Here is a 20,195-nt window from a genome sequence, read left to right as displayed (position 1 = left end):
TTATGACTTTGGTTCCTTCGATTTTCTCCAATATTTTTCCCTAACGTTGCGGGCATATACAGTTCTTTGGAAGACACTTGCAAGTGCTCTATGTCAGGGCTTAGTTATTAGAAGAAATAATTAAATTTTAGAGGTATGAAGAAGGCTTTGTGTTGTAATTTTTGAAGCTATGTGCAGTGCAAATGATCTGTGGTAACTTTTGAAAATATGCACAGTGCAAATGCTCTGTAGTCTATTCTCTATACCTATGACAGAGGAACTTGTATTGTGCAACAATTCATTCTAACGAATTCATAGGTGTTATAGGCATAATTTTGAGTGTCAAATTTTTCATGTGTTGTGTTTTCTTCTGTATCCTTAGAGAAGTAATAATAATAGTATGATTTACCTTCCTTTTGTTGTAGGTTTCCGGTATCATTTTTCAAGGAGCTCTTTCATCAGCCTTGCCTGTTCTTCCTTCCACCTTGGAAGAGAAATATCCTAAGTTGCCCAACGCTCAACAGGTTTTCATGGAGAGAGAACTGAATACAAATTCTCCATCTCTTCACTCGTCTTTTCTCTCGAACAGCAGGGTTGTTGGTCCTATGTTCTCATCTACCTCAGGATACTTCAATGATCTTTATCTTTCCTCCATTGCACCTCCTGAAAAGCATTCAAGAAAGTCTCCCTTTTCAACAAATGCTGGGGCATCAATGCCACTAGCTCCTTGTCATTCTACGATGCTCCAATCTGTAGCATCAAGCAAAATTTATTCCTTGTCTACAGATTCATTAGCAGATTTCTTTGATTATCCTGTAAATACTTCTAGCAGGAAAATTCAAATTGGAAGCAGCGTGAATGGTGGTTGTGCCATGGCAACTGAAGACCTTAGTAAACAAAATGATTGGCAGGATTGGGTTGACCTAATAAATGATGATGATTCATTGAATTCTGATTTGAATGAAATTTTTGTTGATAACATTGTTGAAGATCCTGAGCTAAAGGTTAGAACCTCCTCAGGAAAGAAGACTCTTAAGAAAGCATTTCACGTTTTTCACACATTTTTGTTAATAAAATGGAAAGTGTGTTAATTTGTATTGTTGTGTCCTTATTGTGTTATTGTAGGTAACAAATTATTCGGAACAACAGTCCAAAGTACTCCAGCAGATTTCAGCTCCATCTGAGGATTCTCCTCATGCTCTTAACTCCACATCCACAGCAAGTGGTGGTCCAACCAAAATGTGCATGTGTTGGACACCTGAGGCCTTTGCTGAAGCAGTCAATAAACTTGGTGGCAGTGAAAGTGTGTAACTCTTCTCACCTTACAGTACTTCTTAGCCTCATTTGCCCCTAAAATTATGAGATCCTTTTTGGCTCCGTTCCTGTTTTTCGAAACTTTCACTGTGCAGTAATTCGTTTTGTATTTTCTTGTGATTATTCATCTCCCTGTTTGCTGAGTTTGCTTTCCCTTTTTTGTAACTTACTGCGTGATGTAGATCTTTAATACACTAATTTCTTATATTATCTTTCTTTTTTTTCACTGTCAATTTTATTGGCATTTGTTGTGATGCTTATGGTTGTGTATTTCATGGTTACTCGAGTCTCAGTACTCTGTCATGAAATGCTAATTGTCTTTGCAAGTCAACTCCTTCCCTCAGACTTCTTTCTTTCTTTTTTTTTTCCTGGCTCAAATTTCTAGGCCTAAATCTAATTTTTACTTCGGTAGTTATCTTGAATTCTTTACCTCATGGACCTAATAATGGTGAAAAAGTGTACGAGCTGTGGCAGCACCATATTAAGCTAGCCATTTTCTTGATTTGCAGGATCTTCAGAGAAAAAGTTTACCCGCATTGAGGAAGTCGCATCTCTGGACTTGAAAACGCAAGTAGATTGACTTGGATGAACTTAGATGTATATCTATCTTGCAACGCAGCATTTTCTTCTTGTGCTTGAAGGGAATTAGATATCGTACATCTTTGAAGTATTGATGCGTCTGGTAGTTGTGTGACTCATTTAGATTTCCAGAGACTGTCATTCACCTATTGTTGCCTGGATTATTGAATTAACTTAGACATGCTTTTATATTCCTAAATATTAATGGGGAAATTAAAATGTTTTGCTATTTTGACTTGATTATGGTGAACGTTAGAGGTGATGTGCAGTTTTATGAAGTTGGGAAAAGATACATGGTTTATAATTTTTATTAATAAGTTTTTCTTGTCTCAGTTAAGTGATATGCATTCAACTTTACAATTTATGTCTGGGGAACCCGGAATTATATCTTTGCCTTGAGATGTGTTTTAACCAGGAATTAAGTAGCTACTCTTTCCATCTAAAGTAGCTCAAGTAGTTTACACAAATTTCTTGGTCAAGATTGGTGGTGCATTGTAGCTTATGGAATTATTTCACCACTGATGGCGACACATTCTAATGACTTGTTACTGCATGCCACTGTTTGATTTGCGTTGCCTTGCATTTTTTATGACAAGTATTAGCTCGTTTTATGTTTTTTGTTTTAATTTTTTTAAAAGGATTTTGGTACACAAACACATACACACACTCTCTCTCTCTCTCAATGCCTTCGAAGCTTTTTGCCTCTTGATGCAACTTAACCTACTAGTTCAAATTCAGTATCAGGTTGTTTCCCATATGGATTGCTAGACTGGATTTATTCAGACCTCTTAACTTATATGTGGGCAGGGGTATTGAGCTCACTGAAGCAATACGATTACAGATGGGAGTCCAAAAGCCCTTGCATGAGCAGTTAGAGGTATGGATTTGTTTATCATAAATGGATTTTATTTTTATTTGATTTGTCACTTCTTGATCCTGATTGCAGTTTACTGGAAATAAAACTAGTAGAAAAAATTTAATGCTCCCACTATTAGATCTATTTGAAGCCTGCTGCTGACTTGTTAGCAGCTTGATGCATGCCTTGAAAACCAGCCATTAGGGTTTGTTTTGCTCATTTTTAATAGTTATCACAAAAAATGAAATTACAGAAATCAAGACACAAGGCACCTTGAATTTGTTTCTCCATTCCAAACTGGCTTATTATTTGACCTTGTTTTCCTTTCTCTTTCTAGTCTTTAAGCATTTTTTTAGTTCATGAATTTTCTTTTTTTTCACTGTGGTACTCATTTGGTTAGCCATTCTAGTTGCATACACTCTCCTTGTTGAGTAACAAAATTTTAAAAGTTAAAAATAAATTTCTTGAGCCATTGAAGATAATTTATAGGCAGGTACCGTTTTCTTTTTATTTTTTTCCTTGAAGAATCTCATACATCTTCCTCAAGAACAACATATAGAAATGCAAGAACCCCCTTAATCCATATCACCGAGAACGATCTTTCTAAACTTTAAAATTCCATTTCCTTTGATGTCCCCAGTAAATGGATGTTTGTCATTTTGTCATTAGAAATTACCGCCGGATGGCCTTGTTGCAACCATGATAGTAGGAAATTGGTGGCTCTTGTTGCCATAGCCATCTATTATTTATGGATACTGATTTTTTTTGTCACTTTTTTTTCTTCTTTTCTTTTTAGTTTTTATTTTTTGCAGATTCAAAGAAATAATCTACAGCTGAGAATAGAAGAGCAAGGGAGACATCTCCTGATAATGTTTGAGAAGCAATGCAAAGCAAGTGATACTTTGAAGGCGTCATCCATCGTCGTTGTCTGCCCCCACCCTGGAAAACTTCTTTGCTAATACTGAATGATGTAAGGAGCTTTGAAACTCTGATGTTCAGATTTGCTCTCTCTCTCTCTCTCTCTCTCTCTCTCTCTCTAAAATTCTCAGGACATGTTTCTAGAGTTTTGGCAGAAGAAACAACCATTCAATAACCTCCAAGTGTTGAAATTTCCTATGAACCCAACTGGGATTAGCTCTACTTCGATGAGATGCACGTATCATCAACCTTCTAATAATAAAACAGCCCCCAAATTTTGGTTTTATGTAACAAACTCGAATTTACCAAATTGATGTATCCTAATTGTTTCATGCATGTCTCCCTGTAACTACATTGAACCACATTGAATTCCAAGCATACAAGACAACAGAAAAATATGAGAACAGGCATGAAAAACAAGCAACTAAACCTCATTTTTAAAAGTAGCCAACCTATCTAAAACTATCCTAACATAGCCAGAATCCTGGTCCATATCCTCCCCTCCCCCTTCTTGGGCATAAATATACTATGCTAATGCTTTCCCTCGTTTCAGTTGCTGGCTTGGGGTCAGTTTTAAACCCCTCAGAAGGCTAGTCCATTACCTTGCTAATTAGTGCTTTTCACATATGGAATACAATAATAAGCTTGCGTTCATAGTTCTTTTTGCTGCATGCTATGAATTTAATCCCAGGTAATTTTATTCCTTGATCTAGTTTTTGAGATACATAGACTGAATTTCGCCTATTGGGTAAATGCTTGGATTTTCTTATTTGAATTTGCCAATGTCTTCAAAAAATTTCATATTTTCATTATTTTCACATATGAACCTTCATTAGAGAGTTGGAACTTTCTCTTCTCTTTTGTATTAATTTGGAAATCAGGTTTGTAATGAGGTCATTTGGATCATTCTCCTCAATTCAGACCCTATGGCAGCGCCATTTTCTCTAGGGTAAAAATTACACCATTAGTCATTGTAGTAAATTACAGCATTTCTTTAGGGCATCCTCTTACAAGCCCAAAAGGGTAGGCACAAAACATACACACACTTGAAAACTCAAAAGTAAAGGCAAATAAACAACTGTCACAACTCCAGAGCGTAGGTAAAACAACAAACAAACTAAACAAAAACTAACCCCCATTCTTTGACCTACTGGATTTATTTAAAGGTTTTCGGCATGATTTCTTGGGCTGGATGTAAAGGTATGCAATAACTCTCTCCAGATAAACTCAGGTTGTGGATCTTGTTTTCCAGGCTTCCTTTATGTTTTCTTCCCTAGATGGAGGAGCACTTCTCATGTCCCACCGACTTAACACCACCCTTATTACAGGAGCTCTCTCCAATCAACACTCTTAGTTTCCACCACTTCAATACTGCCTTCGTGAATTTATCTCAATATGCCCAAAGGTTTGGCATTTTATTCGGACAAGGGGTCCCCATTGATATTTACCTTTTACTACTACACTATCACCAAAAGTGTATTTGAATTAACTTCCACACAAATTTTAGTGAGGCTGATTTTATTGGTGGTTACTATCTGCTCAAGATCAAGAGGCCTTTAGGTTTCTAGGTTTGAACTAATAACTTGCATCAATTCTATCTCCTCTGTCGCTGTCAGCAAACTGATCCATATGTGATCTATAACATCTGTTGCATTTTATTTGCAGTGAACCGATCCATCTGTTGATTAGTAACAGAACATGTTTATTCTTGTTATCAAGCTCTCCACACAATTGGAGGATTTCATTTGTGTTTATTTCAATTTATTATGTAATTGGATGGATCTAATGTCTTTTTAATAGGTTTAACTAGTCAGGTAATTTTAAAGTTTCGCAAATTACAGGACATGGGATGTAGGGTACACCCGGGAATATGGGCTAGAGAATATTTTTTGGTCTTCAACTAGTGTTTAAAAGGTCTAAAATAGAAGTTTTGAAGCAACCTATTTGTGAGACACGAAAGACAAAATTGGTATCTCAATTCACAACTGAAACTGTTTTCCTGAGCTCCTCTAGCAATGGAAGTTGAGAGAAATTGGGGGGAAAGGGGAGGATCAAATGTGGAAACCCTAATGCTCCATTTTGTTCATAGGAATTAGATGGAATGGAATGGAATGGAATGATCATTCCTTAAGCTCACCTATGGAATGATCATTCCTTTACAATGGTGAATGACGATTCCAATTGTAATGCATTTTTCTTTATTTTTTTAGTCAACCAAACATAGGAATATATATTTTGATGGAATGAATGACCATTCCATTCCAATGAACCAAACACTACCTAAAGAGAGAACCTAAAGAAATAAGCTCTCAACTTTCCCATTTTTCTCAGCTCCACAACCACACTACTTATTCCAAATTCTCATGAGAAAGACGCTAATGAGATTTTTCTCAGCTTCAAAAAATACACTAACATTAAAAAAAAAAAAATTCTCAGCACTAATGACATTCTTGTTTCACTTATAAGTTGGCCAAAGTGACAAAATTTGAAATAAGAATTTTATTACAGTTAGAACCAAAAAAAATGGCCGTAATTTTGAAAAATCAACTTCTGGGAAACTAAGATCTTGTTTGGCATAAACTAAAAAATCTAAAAAGTCAAAAAGTCACTATCCTATTTAAGTCACATCATCTTATTTAAGTCACCTCACCTCTCTACCACATCACTTCAAACCCAACCCATATTTCATAAAAAAATCAAAAAGTGCACTTATTTAGGACATCCCAAACCACCCCTATATTTGTTCTGAAAAAACAGATCAAAGAATTTCATCTTGTTAATAGAAATTTTAAGCTGGATAAGGTGGAAGAGGACAGTTAGTTTAGAATTCATATCAGATAACTTTATACAGATTTAATGATCCTCAGAAGGAAAAGTATGACATATTTGTACTTTCCTCATCAACTAAAATCAGTGAAATTCAGTTTCAAATGTAAAGAAGTTTAGCATGTTACAAGAGAAAACCAAAGATATGGTGTTTACCATTATTCAAATATCAAATCACACTATTTTGCAGAATCTAACCCTTGGTTCTCAGTGGTCGAAGTGATCTGCACACAGAATAGAACCAATAAATACAACCATCGGTATGAAACACAATGTTTGGCGGTAACATAGTACTATAACACATTATGACACGCTAACAAACTTCAATAGATATTTATAAAACCTAATTCTTCTAATTACTTTACAAAGACAAGTACAGACAAGTTCAACCTGATATCCTCTTCTGAGCCATTTTCAAATAAATTATTATTCTATCATTAACTTTAGACAATAGATGGTGTCTTTGAAGGAGACAAAAAAGAGAAAAGATGGGTCTATATATTTTTCCATCAATAATGAACTAAATTAAATCGTGTTATCAATTTTCAAAATCTAGTAAAAAAATGCAGCTGCTGTTATGTAATCTTGTTTAAAATGTGAAAAGCCTCGGGTCAGAAGAAAAAGAAACCCTTATTCAATCAGGTCAGAATTTCCAAGCACAGACATGACAGTATTCTGTAGGACCTAACCCCAATTCTCAGCAGTTGAAGCAGGATCCGCTGAAAGGATCTAACAGCAAATGCAATTGTCAACCATTAGTCTTTATAAAGCGCAAATGAAACCAAAGAAATATGATACCTTAGGGAGACTGCTAGGAAAGCCCTCCAGAGAACTGAATTGCTCCTATACAATCTTGTTTCAAATTTGCTGTTAGATCCTGAAGTTGGAACTATAAAAGCCACTGCCTACCAATCAATCCTTCCATGCAAGACCAGCTAAAACAATCATCATAAAAATAAAAATGTAGAAATAGAACTGAACAGAACAATCCTGAACTGAACTGAACTGAGATAAAAATTTGCTGTTAGATGATTTCTGAAAGTGAGGATGGGTTGGCTGTTATAAGTGAGCAATTGTTTAACATAGGAGTGGAAAACTGGTTTCAAGGTGTTAGGTGGTGGGGGTCGTGCCTCAAGGAAATAGGCATACAACCAAGCCCGGAAGAGCCAGAAGGGTCCACCACCGTTGCCAGAAATCTTCTTGTCGACAAAGGAAAATAGGGCCTTGTAAAGGGTGGCAAGAAGATAAGGGGCTAAAGCCATAGCTTGGCCATCTTGCATACACAAGGCAAGGGGGAGGTACTCCTTGGTGATCTTGAACCCAGGGACACAAAAAAGAAACTGACAAAGCTAAAGTAAATAAAAAGTAGTTCTTTCTTGGTCCTTTACAAGGGAACCTTGCTTGCCTTTGTATTTCTGGGTGAAATCTGTATAGCTCATGTCAGTGTTTAAAGTAAAGGTTGCTTTTGGAAGCTCAAGGAGAGCATGAATTTCATTGCCCAAGATTGGGAGACCAGTCAAGTGAGCTACATCTAAGATGGTAAGGGAAATCATACCAAAATTAAGGAGAAGGGAGTTACAAGATTGCGACCAAAAGCATGCAGCAGCAACAATCAGCCCTTTGTCCATGTCATATTTCTTGGTCGACAGTCTAATTGTTTCATTGATGCCCTGGTGCTTCCATACTTCAGAGTCATGACCTTCAATTCTCCTGGCCCAGCTTTGCCAAATAGAGTCTGGTGACCTCCATCCTTTGACTGGGTTTTTGCTAACATTCCAGTTAGTTCACTTAAGTCTAGGTTGGTTGAGAAGAAGGTTCTCACCATTACCAAGGGGATAGTATGGAGCTAGCTCGTCTAGAAAGTAAGACATGAAGGTAGGACCTAGAGTAGCCTTAGCGACAGAGCTTATGCTGGGCAATAGGGTAATACCTAATTTTAGAGGAGCGATACGTGCTCTGATAGGGTCTGGGAAGCGGAGTAGGTCTTCATTGTTCTCCTCAGATGGAGATGGTTGAGATTTTTTGGGCGCTATGGCTTAGGGTTTTGTGGTGCTGTGGTTTTGAACGACAATGCTTGATAAGAAGAAGTACAATCTGAGGAGTTCGAATCAGAGGGAAATGAAGTGGTTTGAAGTTGAAAATGTGGGTCTTTTATAGCTTATGATGGGGCCAGTATATTTAAATGCTCTTATATTAGGCTGTAGTTTATTTTTGTTTTGGGCCCGTATTAAGAAATTTGCTATTGGACTTATCTCTTGGGCTCAAGGAAATAAATCTCTGGGTTAAGTCCAAATTGGGCCCAAACGGTGGGCCCCTTGTTCAAGTTAAATATCATATGACTTAGACCCCCACAAGGGGGGCACCCCTATGACCCCCTCTCTTTCTGATTGGCCAGTTTTTTTTTTCCCTTCTCCTCCAATCACCAGCCCCCACTTGTGTGTGGGGGGTGGTCGGGGTGGTGATTGGAGGGGGTCTCAATCACTTCCCCAGATGGTCCACTTAATGGAGGACACGTGGCCAAGTCTGAAGGAATGTCCACCAGTTGAAAGTGGGTTCTCTGCATGTGGGTCATCTACAAGTGATGGGGGCAGTTTTTAGCACCAGTCATGGAGTTAGTGGGCACACTTTCAGGAGGAAGCATGAGACAAAGCAAGAGCCTTGCTCTGTCGACAAAAGTTTTAAACAGTTGGTGGCCATGAAATAAACAGAAGAAATGGGAGATTGACAGATAAAAGTGGAGGTTTAGTATACTTGGAAAGCCTAGACGGGAGATCGTGGGTTTTGATATCCGTATACTGTTTTTGTGGCCCATCATTGTATGATCTCATACGTCTACACCATAACTGCCACTGTAACTGCCCCCTCACTTCGAATCTTCAAGTCCCCTCTGCCAAATATTGACTCTTCCCTGTCGACCTTCCTCCTCACCATTGTGGGGCATGTCCCTCATCATTATGAGACAAAAATTGACAGAATATTGTCCACTAAACACAACCACAATCCTTGCAAACTGGGCCACTGAACCCATAAAAATGGAAACTACTTTTTTTCAAACAAAAAGTTCGCTCATATTTTCAGCTAAATTATGATTGGTTATTTTTAAAAAATTCCTCTTTGCACCTATTTTTCCCACATCCTGCCAACGGCTGCTCCATTCGATTGAGGACACATAGCAAGTCCACCTGAAGACAAGGGTTATCAACTAACATTGAATCTTGCATGCCACCTGACTTACACGGTGGAGCAGTTACTGGCAGTGCTCATGGATTTAGTGGCCAGCCTCCAAGAGGAAACATGAACGAATTGAGAGTCTGTATCTGTCGAGGAAAGGCTAAAAGGACTTGGGCACAGGTGGCAACTTCAATGATATGCACTTCGACAGGTACAAGTGAAGGTTTTTATGGTTTCAAGACATGGACATGACCGTGCAGTTACAGAAGTTGCACAGAAGCAGTTGCAAATTCGACAGATCATGGGGTCGTGGGAAATAAGAGCTATAAAGGGCAGAAGGTTTGCACAGAGAGAGGACATGAACAACAACACAACAACTTACTTTCTACATTGTAACTTCTGAGTAGGTTTTTCCCTTCTCATTTGTACTTTGTCACTGGGTGAATTTTGGTGATTTCAACCTCAAATCAGCAAAGGTTTATCTTCTACGATTTGTTACCATCAGCTTATATCAGGAAGTTCATTTTACTTGTTTAGTTTGTTTTTTCAGTTCATCGAAAGAAGTTTTCATCCTTTTTAGGCATTCGAACCAATACCACAACTGCTTGATTTTCTCTTTTACTTGTCAACTTTAAATTACTGCTTGATTGCTGTCGATATAAGCCCACCATAATTTCACTAACAATAAACCCATCACTTTCATAGTTAACATGAAATAATTTCACAACTCCTGTTCGTAACTTGTAATTCATATAGCAATCGGCATAGAGATGAAGTAAACGAGTTCGTTGGGTTACTTTCTCCAAGTAACACCAAAAATTAACTGCCACTTGGATTATATACAAAATGCAGGTGTTGGGATGTAATTTTGCAAAACCACATGGACAAAATTCGTATTTTCTTGAAATATAATACTAATTCACCGAAACAAGTCATAACAAATCAATACGAAGCCAAACACGTCGTTAGTTGATAAACCACACTGCAAAAAACCTTTCAGTTAGATCCAACCAAATATGGAACAGAAACAAGCAACCCGCAATAAGAATCTTGGAATACAGACATAAGCCAATTTCTAACCCAAAACAATACACAGACAACCTATATATATCTCACCTTCAATTAGTTTTCAAAATGACAAGTCACTGCAAACACAAATGACAGCATCACTCTAAACAATATAGGAAATTTACAAATCGTGGCCTTGTACATAAGTAACATTGTGTCATTTCCTGGCATTGTACGTAACCAATTATTTATACGTTACATACAGCAATCCGTGCAAAATGAAAACTACATACATATCTACCTTGTTCTTCGCAATGATGTGTTTTCAATAGCTAGTACTGTCTACCTAATAAATTAAGGGAATAAATAAATCATACAAATTATACAATTACTTGATTCACCTCATCAATTGTGGTCGAATCATTTTTGCACATTGCTGCTTCGACACTACCGTATTGGCCCACAGGCTGTTTGGAATTAGGAGAAACATCGAAAAATAGTCATCGTTGCTTAATGTGAGGTGTACTTGGATCTACCAACCCGGTTTTACAACGAATGGGCAATGACTCTGCATTGTACTCACAGTCAATGATGTGGGTTGTATCTGCATCTGAGTTATTATCCACTGTTCGGCTAAACCGAACCTTAGGACACGTTCGCTTTGTGTGCCCAATGCATTTGCAATTCCCACATTTTCTTGGTCTTCGACAATTGGACGAGGCCCGTCCTAGGTTCCCTTTTGTCTTCACAAGATCAGGATCTTCTACTCCAAATTGTCGTGGGATTGAATGTTTCCCTTTGTCTCCATCCCCATCGTTCAGATTCCTCTCATATAACTCATTCATCCGGCTCGTCATCGGAAGACATGCATCCCTAGCCTCTTTGAAACCTTCAGTTGATTGTGAGGCATAGAAACATATTTCATTGTAGGAATAACTCAATATCCCATACCGGGCCTGTGTTATAGTGCTATCAATTGAGAGTTGAGGCCATTGCTGGCCATCCTTGCTTGCAGCCCTTGTCCATCTATGCAGCACACAAATTGGGAGAATTTGCGTTAAATTTTCGGCTTTCATAACACATCATGTGACAGCAAGGTAGCCCCAACGACTCAAACTTCATGCAAGAACATCTCATTGCAACATCCACTGGATTGTGTGTTACTATCCATGATCTATCCTTTACCTTGTACTTATGAATATAGTAGCATTTCTGACCATCCGGCAAAGGGAACACGTCCTTGATATTCGACTTCCCTGCTTCTAAGATTTCATCACAGAACATTCTAAATATATTTCGGGTGCATAGCTCAGCTCCATGTCTTTCTACATCTTGCAATGGAGTAATCAATACCGGAAAAGTGTTATTTGTTTCAGCATCATCTCCAGCTTCGTTATACCTTATCTTTGCAAGAGCCCGATCATAATGCCTAACAAATTCATATAGCTTCAATTTGTGTTGGAGGAAGGGATTGAAATAAGCATTCATACTCTCCGAGCGCTGAGTGCTCTTCATCCCAGCAAAGAAAGTCCATGCATATATGCCTCAGCCCACATATGACACTTCTCATATGTCTCCAACACCCAGCTATTGGTTTGAAGTCCAAATTTTTCGATCATTCTCGTCCAGCCATGCTCAAACTTTGCCTTATCCGTTTCCATGTCCATGCATTGCTTGAAAGCATGTGCAAAGCCACTTTTGTGAACATTTGAAACATCATTTTTCCCAAGATGCCAATTACATAATCGATGTCTTGCGTTTGGAAATACTCTTCTGATTGCCTCTCGCATCGCCTTATCCCATCTGTCAGTACGGACACAGATGCTTTATTGCCCATCGCCTCCATAAATGTTTCCAAAACCCATGTGTATGTATCAATTGTCTCATTACCTAGCAAAACACATGCAAATATCGTAGTCCTAAAGTGGTTAGTCACACCAGCCAACATGACAAAAGGTTTCTTGTACGCATTGGTTCTGTAAGTTGAGTCAAATATCAACACATCACCAAACTTTGCACAGTCAACCCGCGATTTCGAATCTGCCCAGAACATATTTTGTAACTTGTTATCCTTACACACATCATTCTTGTAAAAAAAACGTACGTCAACATCAAGTTTTGCACATAGGTAAACCAACGCATCCTGCGCATCACCATCATCAACTTCTGCTCTACGTTCGGCTTGAATATGGTTGTGCAGATCCGTACTGATGAAATTAACATTCTCATAAGACCCGGATTGATTTACCATATAGTCCATGATTTTGCTAGTCTTCACACCGACGCTGTGCATAGCCATTGCTTGAGCTTTGTCAGCGTTGTTTAAACTGCGATGTGACCTCAGATACATCACACAGTGTTGTTCTGCCAATTCATGGTTGTGGTCTGCGACGAAGTGAGTCACAACATACTTTCCCCCTTCACCAGCATTTATATCGTACCGTATGCGAAATTGAGCTTTGCAACCTACTCTTGTTAGTGCCTTGGGAGCTTTACTCTTTTCAGCAACATGGTCCAAGTATTTTGGTAATCTCTGACCTTCCCTTGAACACAACCACAGCCTACTAACAACCTTTCCCTCTTTATTTGTATTAAATCTGGATTTTCGTATACTAAATCCTTTGGCTTTAGCATACGCATTGTAGAAAGCTTCTCCATCTTCGACCAAATCAAATTTATGTTCCAGAATAGCATATTCAACATCACCAACCATGTCATTGCGATGAGCATCGTCAACCATTTCTTGCTTCACATCGGCTCTGCCATCTTCAACGTTCATGTTGGTTGCTTCTTCATTGCTTGGACCAGCTTCGCAACCATGATAAGGTTCTGCCCAACTTTCATTGATCAAACGAATGTCATTTGCTTCACTTGGAATGTCATAATCATCACCTTCCCTTTTAACTTCCGCTGGGGCCATACTGCACATGACATTAGTACAAACAATTACTTGATGACCAAAAAATGTTAACACAAACACAAACATGACATTTTCACACGGTTTAATTGTTTGTTCAAACACAAACACTCACTTGAGAAAGAGAAAGGTTAGTTGCCAATGGAAGGGTTTCCATTTGAGCGAATCGTAGAGCAGTTGAAGTTAGGATGGGGATTTAGTTGAGGGAAAATAGCTGAAGTGAAAAGGCTAAAGAGAGAGGGAGACAGCTCCATACCTCATATCTAGTTGGAGAGAAGACTTTCACTTCAGCAATGGAACCAACACAGCCTTATAGTTTTGTTGTTGTTGAAAATTGCCCGTTATACTGTTCCCTACAAAGCTTTGTCAATGGAACCCAGCAGGGACTTCTCGCTGTTAATGGAAATCAAGGGTTACACTGACTCAACCTTACACAGAGAGGAGAACAGAGAGAGATAGAGACGAAATAGAGAGAGTGAGTGGGATGTAATCATGTAAATACAAGCATTAACCAGTTGCCCCGATTTCAACTTTTTCACGATTAAACAATTCAATGGTCTTGATCAATTATTGTAATCTAATAGCTAAAAATTGGATTGCATATGGTGTGCAACCTTAAGGGGGTTGCACACTTAAATAGCACCCTTTTTATTATGGTTATTTTATATCGAATCAATCAAAAAAAACTCCTAAATATATGCCCAGTTAATGAAAATCCTCACTTTCTACCTCAGCAAACCTATTAATACTATCGTAAAAATTCAGCCGCAAATATTTTATATAAATCTAAATCATATATCAATACAAATTAAGGTATATAACTCGTGTTATATGTATGAGATTAAATAATAATGAATATATTTATTTTTAATTAATTGAAAATAATTTTTTTAAAAAAAATAGATAAATATAGATGTGATATGAACATTTGACAATAATTGTTTAATTAATTTGATTTTTTATATGAATAATGTGATGGAAGGATTCTACCAAATAAATTAGCTTCCTTTGGAAAGTGGTTGACTTTTTTATTTTTTTTATTATTTTAATCTGAGATTAAAAAATTTATTTGGATTGAATTTTTTTTTAATTTTTTTAGCTTTTATAAAAAAAAATAATAAAGTGATTATGGTTTATATATTAATTTTTATTTTATTAATTTTTTAACATTTTTATGATTAATCTAATAATAATAAAAAAAGTCAAATTAGTCCAATTGTCAAACCACGGCAGTCTAGTTGGTTTGCTGACCTAAACAGAATCTATGTGCAAATCAAAGGCAGTATCCTTCTGGGTATTCGGTTGGTTGACCGGAATAGTATATTTTTTTTGTAAATATAGAAATTATTTTTTAAACTAAAATGACAAATTATTTTTTAAAATTGAATTTTAAAAAGAGTTTGGTTATGAGTTTTGAATAAAATTTTTAATAAAGTTTTGAGTTGTGTGTTTGGTTGTGTTATAACTTTTTGAATTAAGTTCTAAAAATTCTTTTCAAAACTCATAACAAAACAAATTTTCTCATTTCATACGTCACATCAAAAATTTAAAATTCAATTCAAAAATCTTTTCAAAACTCATAACTAAACAAATTTTTTCTTTTCAAATCATAATTCCAAAATTTACAAACTTAAGATATAACTCTATTATCAAATTATAATTTTAAAACTCTACCAAATACAACCAAACTCCCTCTATCATTTGATAAAATTTATTTTTTCTTTTTTAATAACTAGGTATCCAGCCTATCCACCGAAAGGAAGCCAGTTAAAGCCACCTTGAAGAGAACACATCTCTCAAGTACCAAGTCTTGACTATAAAATCCTTCAGATTGTCTATTAGGTCCATTTTTTTTTTTTTTTTGGTTTGTTATGTCACCTATTCATTGAAGGGAGCACACTCTCAAGTATCATATCTTGACTATAAAGTCCTCTTTCAGGCTGTCCATCGCATGAATTAATCTATATCTATATACATTGAGGTTTTTATATAAAATATTCATATAAAAATTAAATTAATATAATAATCGAAACAATATTATTTTCAAATAAATAGATTATATATTTTAAATAATTTTTATAGATTAGTAAGACTGTAACAAAACTGTTTACTTAAAAATTACAGAACAGTCTTGTTCTCACTCTAGGGGAATGCAATCTCATTACACGTGATCCCAAAGCTTTTACGAAATTAAAGAACTGGAATTACATAATAATAATACTAATTAACAAACAATTCCAATCATGTTTACCATCTTAATTTTTACAACAATACTCTGCATTCATTCAGTTTGATAAAATTTGATTCAATTAACCATTTGAATCAAGAAATCAAAGTCCAAAAATAGACTATAATACAATTGCAACCCACTTTGACGAACCCAGAATGATTTCACCACCATGTCACCTTGTGGTTCGAATGAATTGTCTTCTTCTCGCTTGCGATAGAACTCGACCAATGTGGACTTGAAAGAAGGTATCTGAGGGCAACAAGTGGTGGTTGTTGGGTATGATGGCGGCATCAGAGGACATACTGAAATTACACTCAATAGGACCTGACATCTCTCTTTCAATTATTTTAGAATAACAAGTGAATAGAAAAGACACAGACTGAAGATTATTACTATGGGGATTGCTTTGGAGAGTTTAGTGTGGGGAAATTCTAATATATACATCTTTAAAAATGGTGTATCATAAAGTGTGCAATTCTTAGGTTGCACACACTTTACTTTAAGATCGATAATTTACAAGGAGAAGGGTAGCTTACTTTGTTATAGTAACGTTGTGTTTGGTTGGAAGATTTGAAAAGAAATTTAAAAAAAGAAGAAAAAGAAGATAGGTGAATATTTCACCTAGTTTTATATATCTTTTTCCTTTTCCTTTCTAAATCCCTACTCAATTCCTCCAACTAAACATAGTGTAAGGGAAATAACTAGGCAAATATTGATGAATTCATGAGACTCTTATGTTGTGTTTAGTAGGGAAAATATGCGTGAAATGTAGGTATATTTTATTCATATTTATCTATCTTTTTTATTTTACTTTTCAAATTGCTTCCTAAATCTTCCAAATGAACACAACGTTGAGTGTTACCAAAACCTCAAGAATTGGTTGGTGTAAATCACTTGATCCGACTAATGTTTAGATCTGAGTTGACCCAATTTGGTATTATTCGGAATCTTAAATTTTGTTTTTATTTCAAGATTAAAGATGGATACATAGGGTGGGGATAAATTGTTCATTAATTTCATAACACCTTAGGGTCATTTGTTTGATGGGATTAAGGTGTGGAAATGTGGTTCAAAAAAAAAAAGTGTTGGATTGTCATTGTCTATGCAGTATTCCATATCAATTATGTAGCGAAAAATTTTATGGGTGAACTATGCTGATTCATCTTTGTTAACTAATTAAAACATAAATGATAATTCATTTAATGTGTATTACAATTTTTATTAGTAGAAAACACCACGTAACAATGTCACATAGTAACTTTCATAGAGGTTACGTCTTCTAAGCTAAAATGAATTTGTGAAATAAATTTAATGATAGTATGATAAGGTCAAAATTAAACTAATATAGTCTACATATTTTAATTTTCACACTTTTTTTTGGATTTTTTTTTTTTTGAATGACTTTCCGTTAACCAAGAATTTTTTTGTATTTAATTTATGAAAATTAATGAAAAAAATCGATTTAATTAGGTGACAGAAACACCCCAATCAACAATGTTTTGTTTTGTCGCTCTCATGTCAATTTTTTTTTTTCTTTCAAAAAATCGATTTAATTAGGTGATAGAAGCACCTCTTTTAATGATTGATTAACAATTTTTTTTCACTATTTTATTTCATAATGTTTTTGTTAGATTATTGATGTGGAGTATAATGTAAATGATTGATAGGTTAGTAGGTGTTAATCTAGTTGGGATGTACTTGAACTTTAATAATGTAATTTCTCTACCATCATCAATAATCTTTAACTATTTTATTTAATAATATAAATTTTTATAATATTTTATTTCATTTTGAAATAAAAATTATTCATTAAATGTTATCTTTTTAATTTAATGATTGTAATATTTCGTTTCATTTTTATATATATAAAATAAAATTATTCATTTCAAAAGAAAAAAAAATTACATAATTTTATACTTTTTTAGTCATAATAAAAAAATTTAAAAAATAAGTCATACATAATTAAATACCGCCACATAAAATATAACTAAACATCCCATTAATCTTAATTAAATACTGTAGTGCAATTTTTCTTTCGTTTTTATTACTCATAAATAATTTTTATATATAATATATCTATTTTTTATTTTTTCCAACAAAAAAAAAAAAGGGGCCTACTAGGCTAGGAGAGTGGCCTTGCCCCTAACTTTTTCAATCTGCCGAAATTCGGCGGAAGCCCGCCGGTCAAAATTACATCCCTACTGTTAATGATGTTTGACTCAAACCAACTAGGCTTAGGGGTGTTTGGTGAAAATTATTTTAAATTAAAAATTGATAATCATAAAATAGAAATTAAAAATATTCCTTCTTATTTTTAAAAAATTAACTTTTTCTACTTATTTAAGTTATTTTTACGTAATAAATCATAAACAGAAGCTGCATTAAATAGTTTGCCACAAACTCTTAAATTAAAATAAGTTGTTTCTTGTATAATCCCCACCAAACACTCCCTTAATCATGACTTTTTTAAGGGATTAGTCCTAATGAGGAGCTTATAGGTTCAACTCTCCCTATAGAGAATTACGAGTGGAGAAACTAACTCCTATAGTCGATAATCTTGTTAGGCAATCTTCACTGTATTTAAATTAATTAAATTCTGTTGTGTACAAAACAACAACAAGAATAAAAGAAATAGAGAAAAAGGAGAGAATTTGTTTGATTACAAAAATCAAACTCGAAATAAAAAATAAATAAATAAAACCACAGATTTTATTTTGTTACAAAAACAAAATTAAAATCTGATTAAATAAACAAATAAAAACAGAATAAAATTAAACAACTTACTTGATTTAATTTCTTCGAATTATCTTCTGATCAAGTCCAGTGTTTGACACTGTGTCCTTAAGACAGATTCGTCCTCTCCACGGTGCTTTCAGAATTTGGACGTCTATCTCCCAGGATGAAATGATCTACCACAAACAATAGCAGCACTACAAATTGTTTGCCTTACGAACACACTAAGTGTTTACACTCTTTCTTTCAGAAATATAATGCAGCAAGATGAAGAATAGAATTAACAGAGGTGAAATACGAAATTTCTAAATGCAAACATCAAATGAGGGTGGTCCTATTTATAGATGTAAAGGTGGCTCTTGGTTTTGAATTAAACAGGTATGTGGCTCTTGGTTTTGAATTGAACAAGTATGATACCTGTTGGTTTTGAATTCAAACAGATTTAAATCTGTTAATAATTCAAACAGATAGCAAAAATCGGGAAGGGCCCTGTTTGGGTGTGCACTAATTCCAAACTAGATTATTTCTGTTTAAAAACGGGAAGGGCCCTGTTTGGATATACAGAAAATTCAAAACTGTTTAATTTGAATTCTGGATTTTATTTTATCAAAAAATAAAATTAAATTCAAATGTTTTTGGCCCAAAAAGATTAGAAGCCACACCACACACCACGCACCCGCGCCCAAGCCCAGGCCCAGCCCGGCCCGCCCGACCGGACGGACGGCGGCGCGCGCGCGTGTGGTGATTTTTGGGTCCAATGGGTCTAGCCCATTTTGCCCATAACCTCTCCCTCTAAAACACTTGGGTACCCCTTGGGGCACACCCCAAGTATCTCACCCTAAGCCTTATAAACCCTTTCAAAACTTCCCACCAAATCAATGTGGGACAAGCCAATTTACAACCTTAAGGAATTTCCACCAAAACTTCATTTCCATGGAGCACACTTTGGCTTCAATTTCCCATTCACTCGGTAATGGTTTTGAGCAACCAAATATACCACGTGAATCACAACGCGGCATAGAACGCGTTACCACTTTGACCCGAGTAAAACGACACTCGGGGCCCACCTAAAAAATAGACCGAACTTAGGATAAAATTTTGGTTTTACCCAGAATTTATAACCATTTCCAACAATCCCCCACATGAATGGAATTTGATGACAATGGAAATGCAACAATATGCAGACTTAACGAAAGAGTATAAGTCGAAAATATCTTGCATCAGGATAGGTAGTTTTCGGCCTTGAACCTTCCCTAATGATAACCTATCGGACTTACTGGCTAACCAATGGACGCGATGCCTTGAATTGTTCAGCCGTTTGTGTAAGCCAAGACAATAGATTTCACACAAAATATCTTCTAACACATCGTGGTTCTCACTGTTGTGTTCATTTTGGCCTTGAACGCGCCTGGTTTTCATAAGTGTTTCTAGAGAATGTAGCCTCTTCACTCTCATAGAACCGGCCCCAGTTCAACACTCATATAGGTGATTCTTATTGTGAGTATCTCCTTATACTCATCTTGATTTTATGCCTTAATCAAGATATAAGTAATCATTAAAAGCAAAGCTTATCCTTATACCCCTGCAGACAACATATGTTGCAGATATCACTCTCACCATAGGAATGGGTAGGAATTTGAATCCCTTGGTGATTTCTGGTGAGC

General features: G+C 35.7%; 1 protein-coding gene and 1 long non-coding RNA gene across 2 annotated transcripts; one reads left to right on the top strand and one right to left on the bottom strand.

Annotated features, from left to right (window-relative positions):
- Positions 1 to 247: 247 nt before the first annotated feature.
- On the top strand, positions 248 to 4,086 carry LOC114305768 (protein PHR1-LIKE 1-like). The gene is made up of 6 exons (XM_082908179.1): positions 248 to 262; positions 405 to 983; positions 1,105 to 1,282; positions 1,803 to 1,860; positions 2,680 to 2,749; positions 3,525 to 4,086. The coding sequence occupies exons 1-6, from the start codon at positions 248 to 250 to the stop codon at positions 3,552 to 3,554; spliced, it is 930 nt and encodes a 309-aa protein (XP_082764305.1). The 3' UTR covers positions 3,555 to 4,086.
- A 2,537-nt stretch (positions 4,087 to 6,623) lies between these two features.
- LOC114298928 (uncharacterized) lies at positions 6,624 to 7,450 on the bottom strand. The gene is made up of 2 exons (XR_003642149.2): positions 7,271 to 7,450; positions 6,624 to 6,696 (listed from the first exon to the last, which is right to left on the bottom strand). It is a non-coding gene; the product is annotated as an uncharacterized LOC114298928 (long non-coding RNA).
- Between the last annotated feature and the right edge of the window lie 12,745 nt (positions 7,451 to 20,195).

This window comes from Camellia sinensis, chromosome 15, assembly GCF_055761805.1.
Source record: "Camellia sinensis isolate YWXY chromosome 15, ASM5576180v1, whole genome shotgun sequence".
Taxonomy (NCBI): domain Eukaryota; kingdom Viridiplantae; phylum Streptophyta; class Magnoliopsida; order Ericales; family Theaceae; genus Camellia; species Camellia sinensis.
The sequence above is the reverse complement of the archived record's forward strand: the minus strand, read 5'-3'. Positions and strand labels throughout refer to the sequence as shown.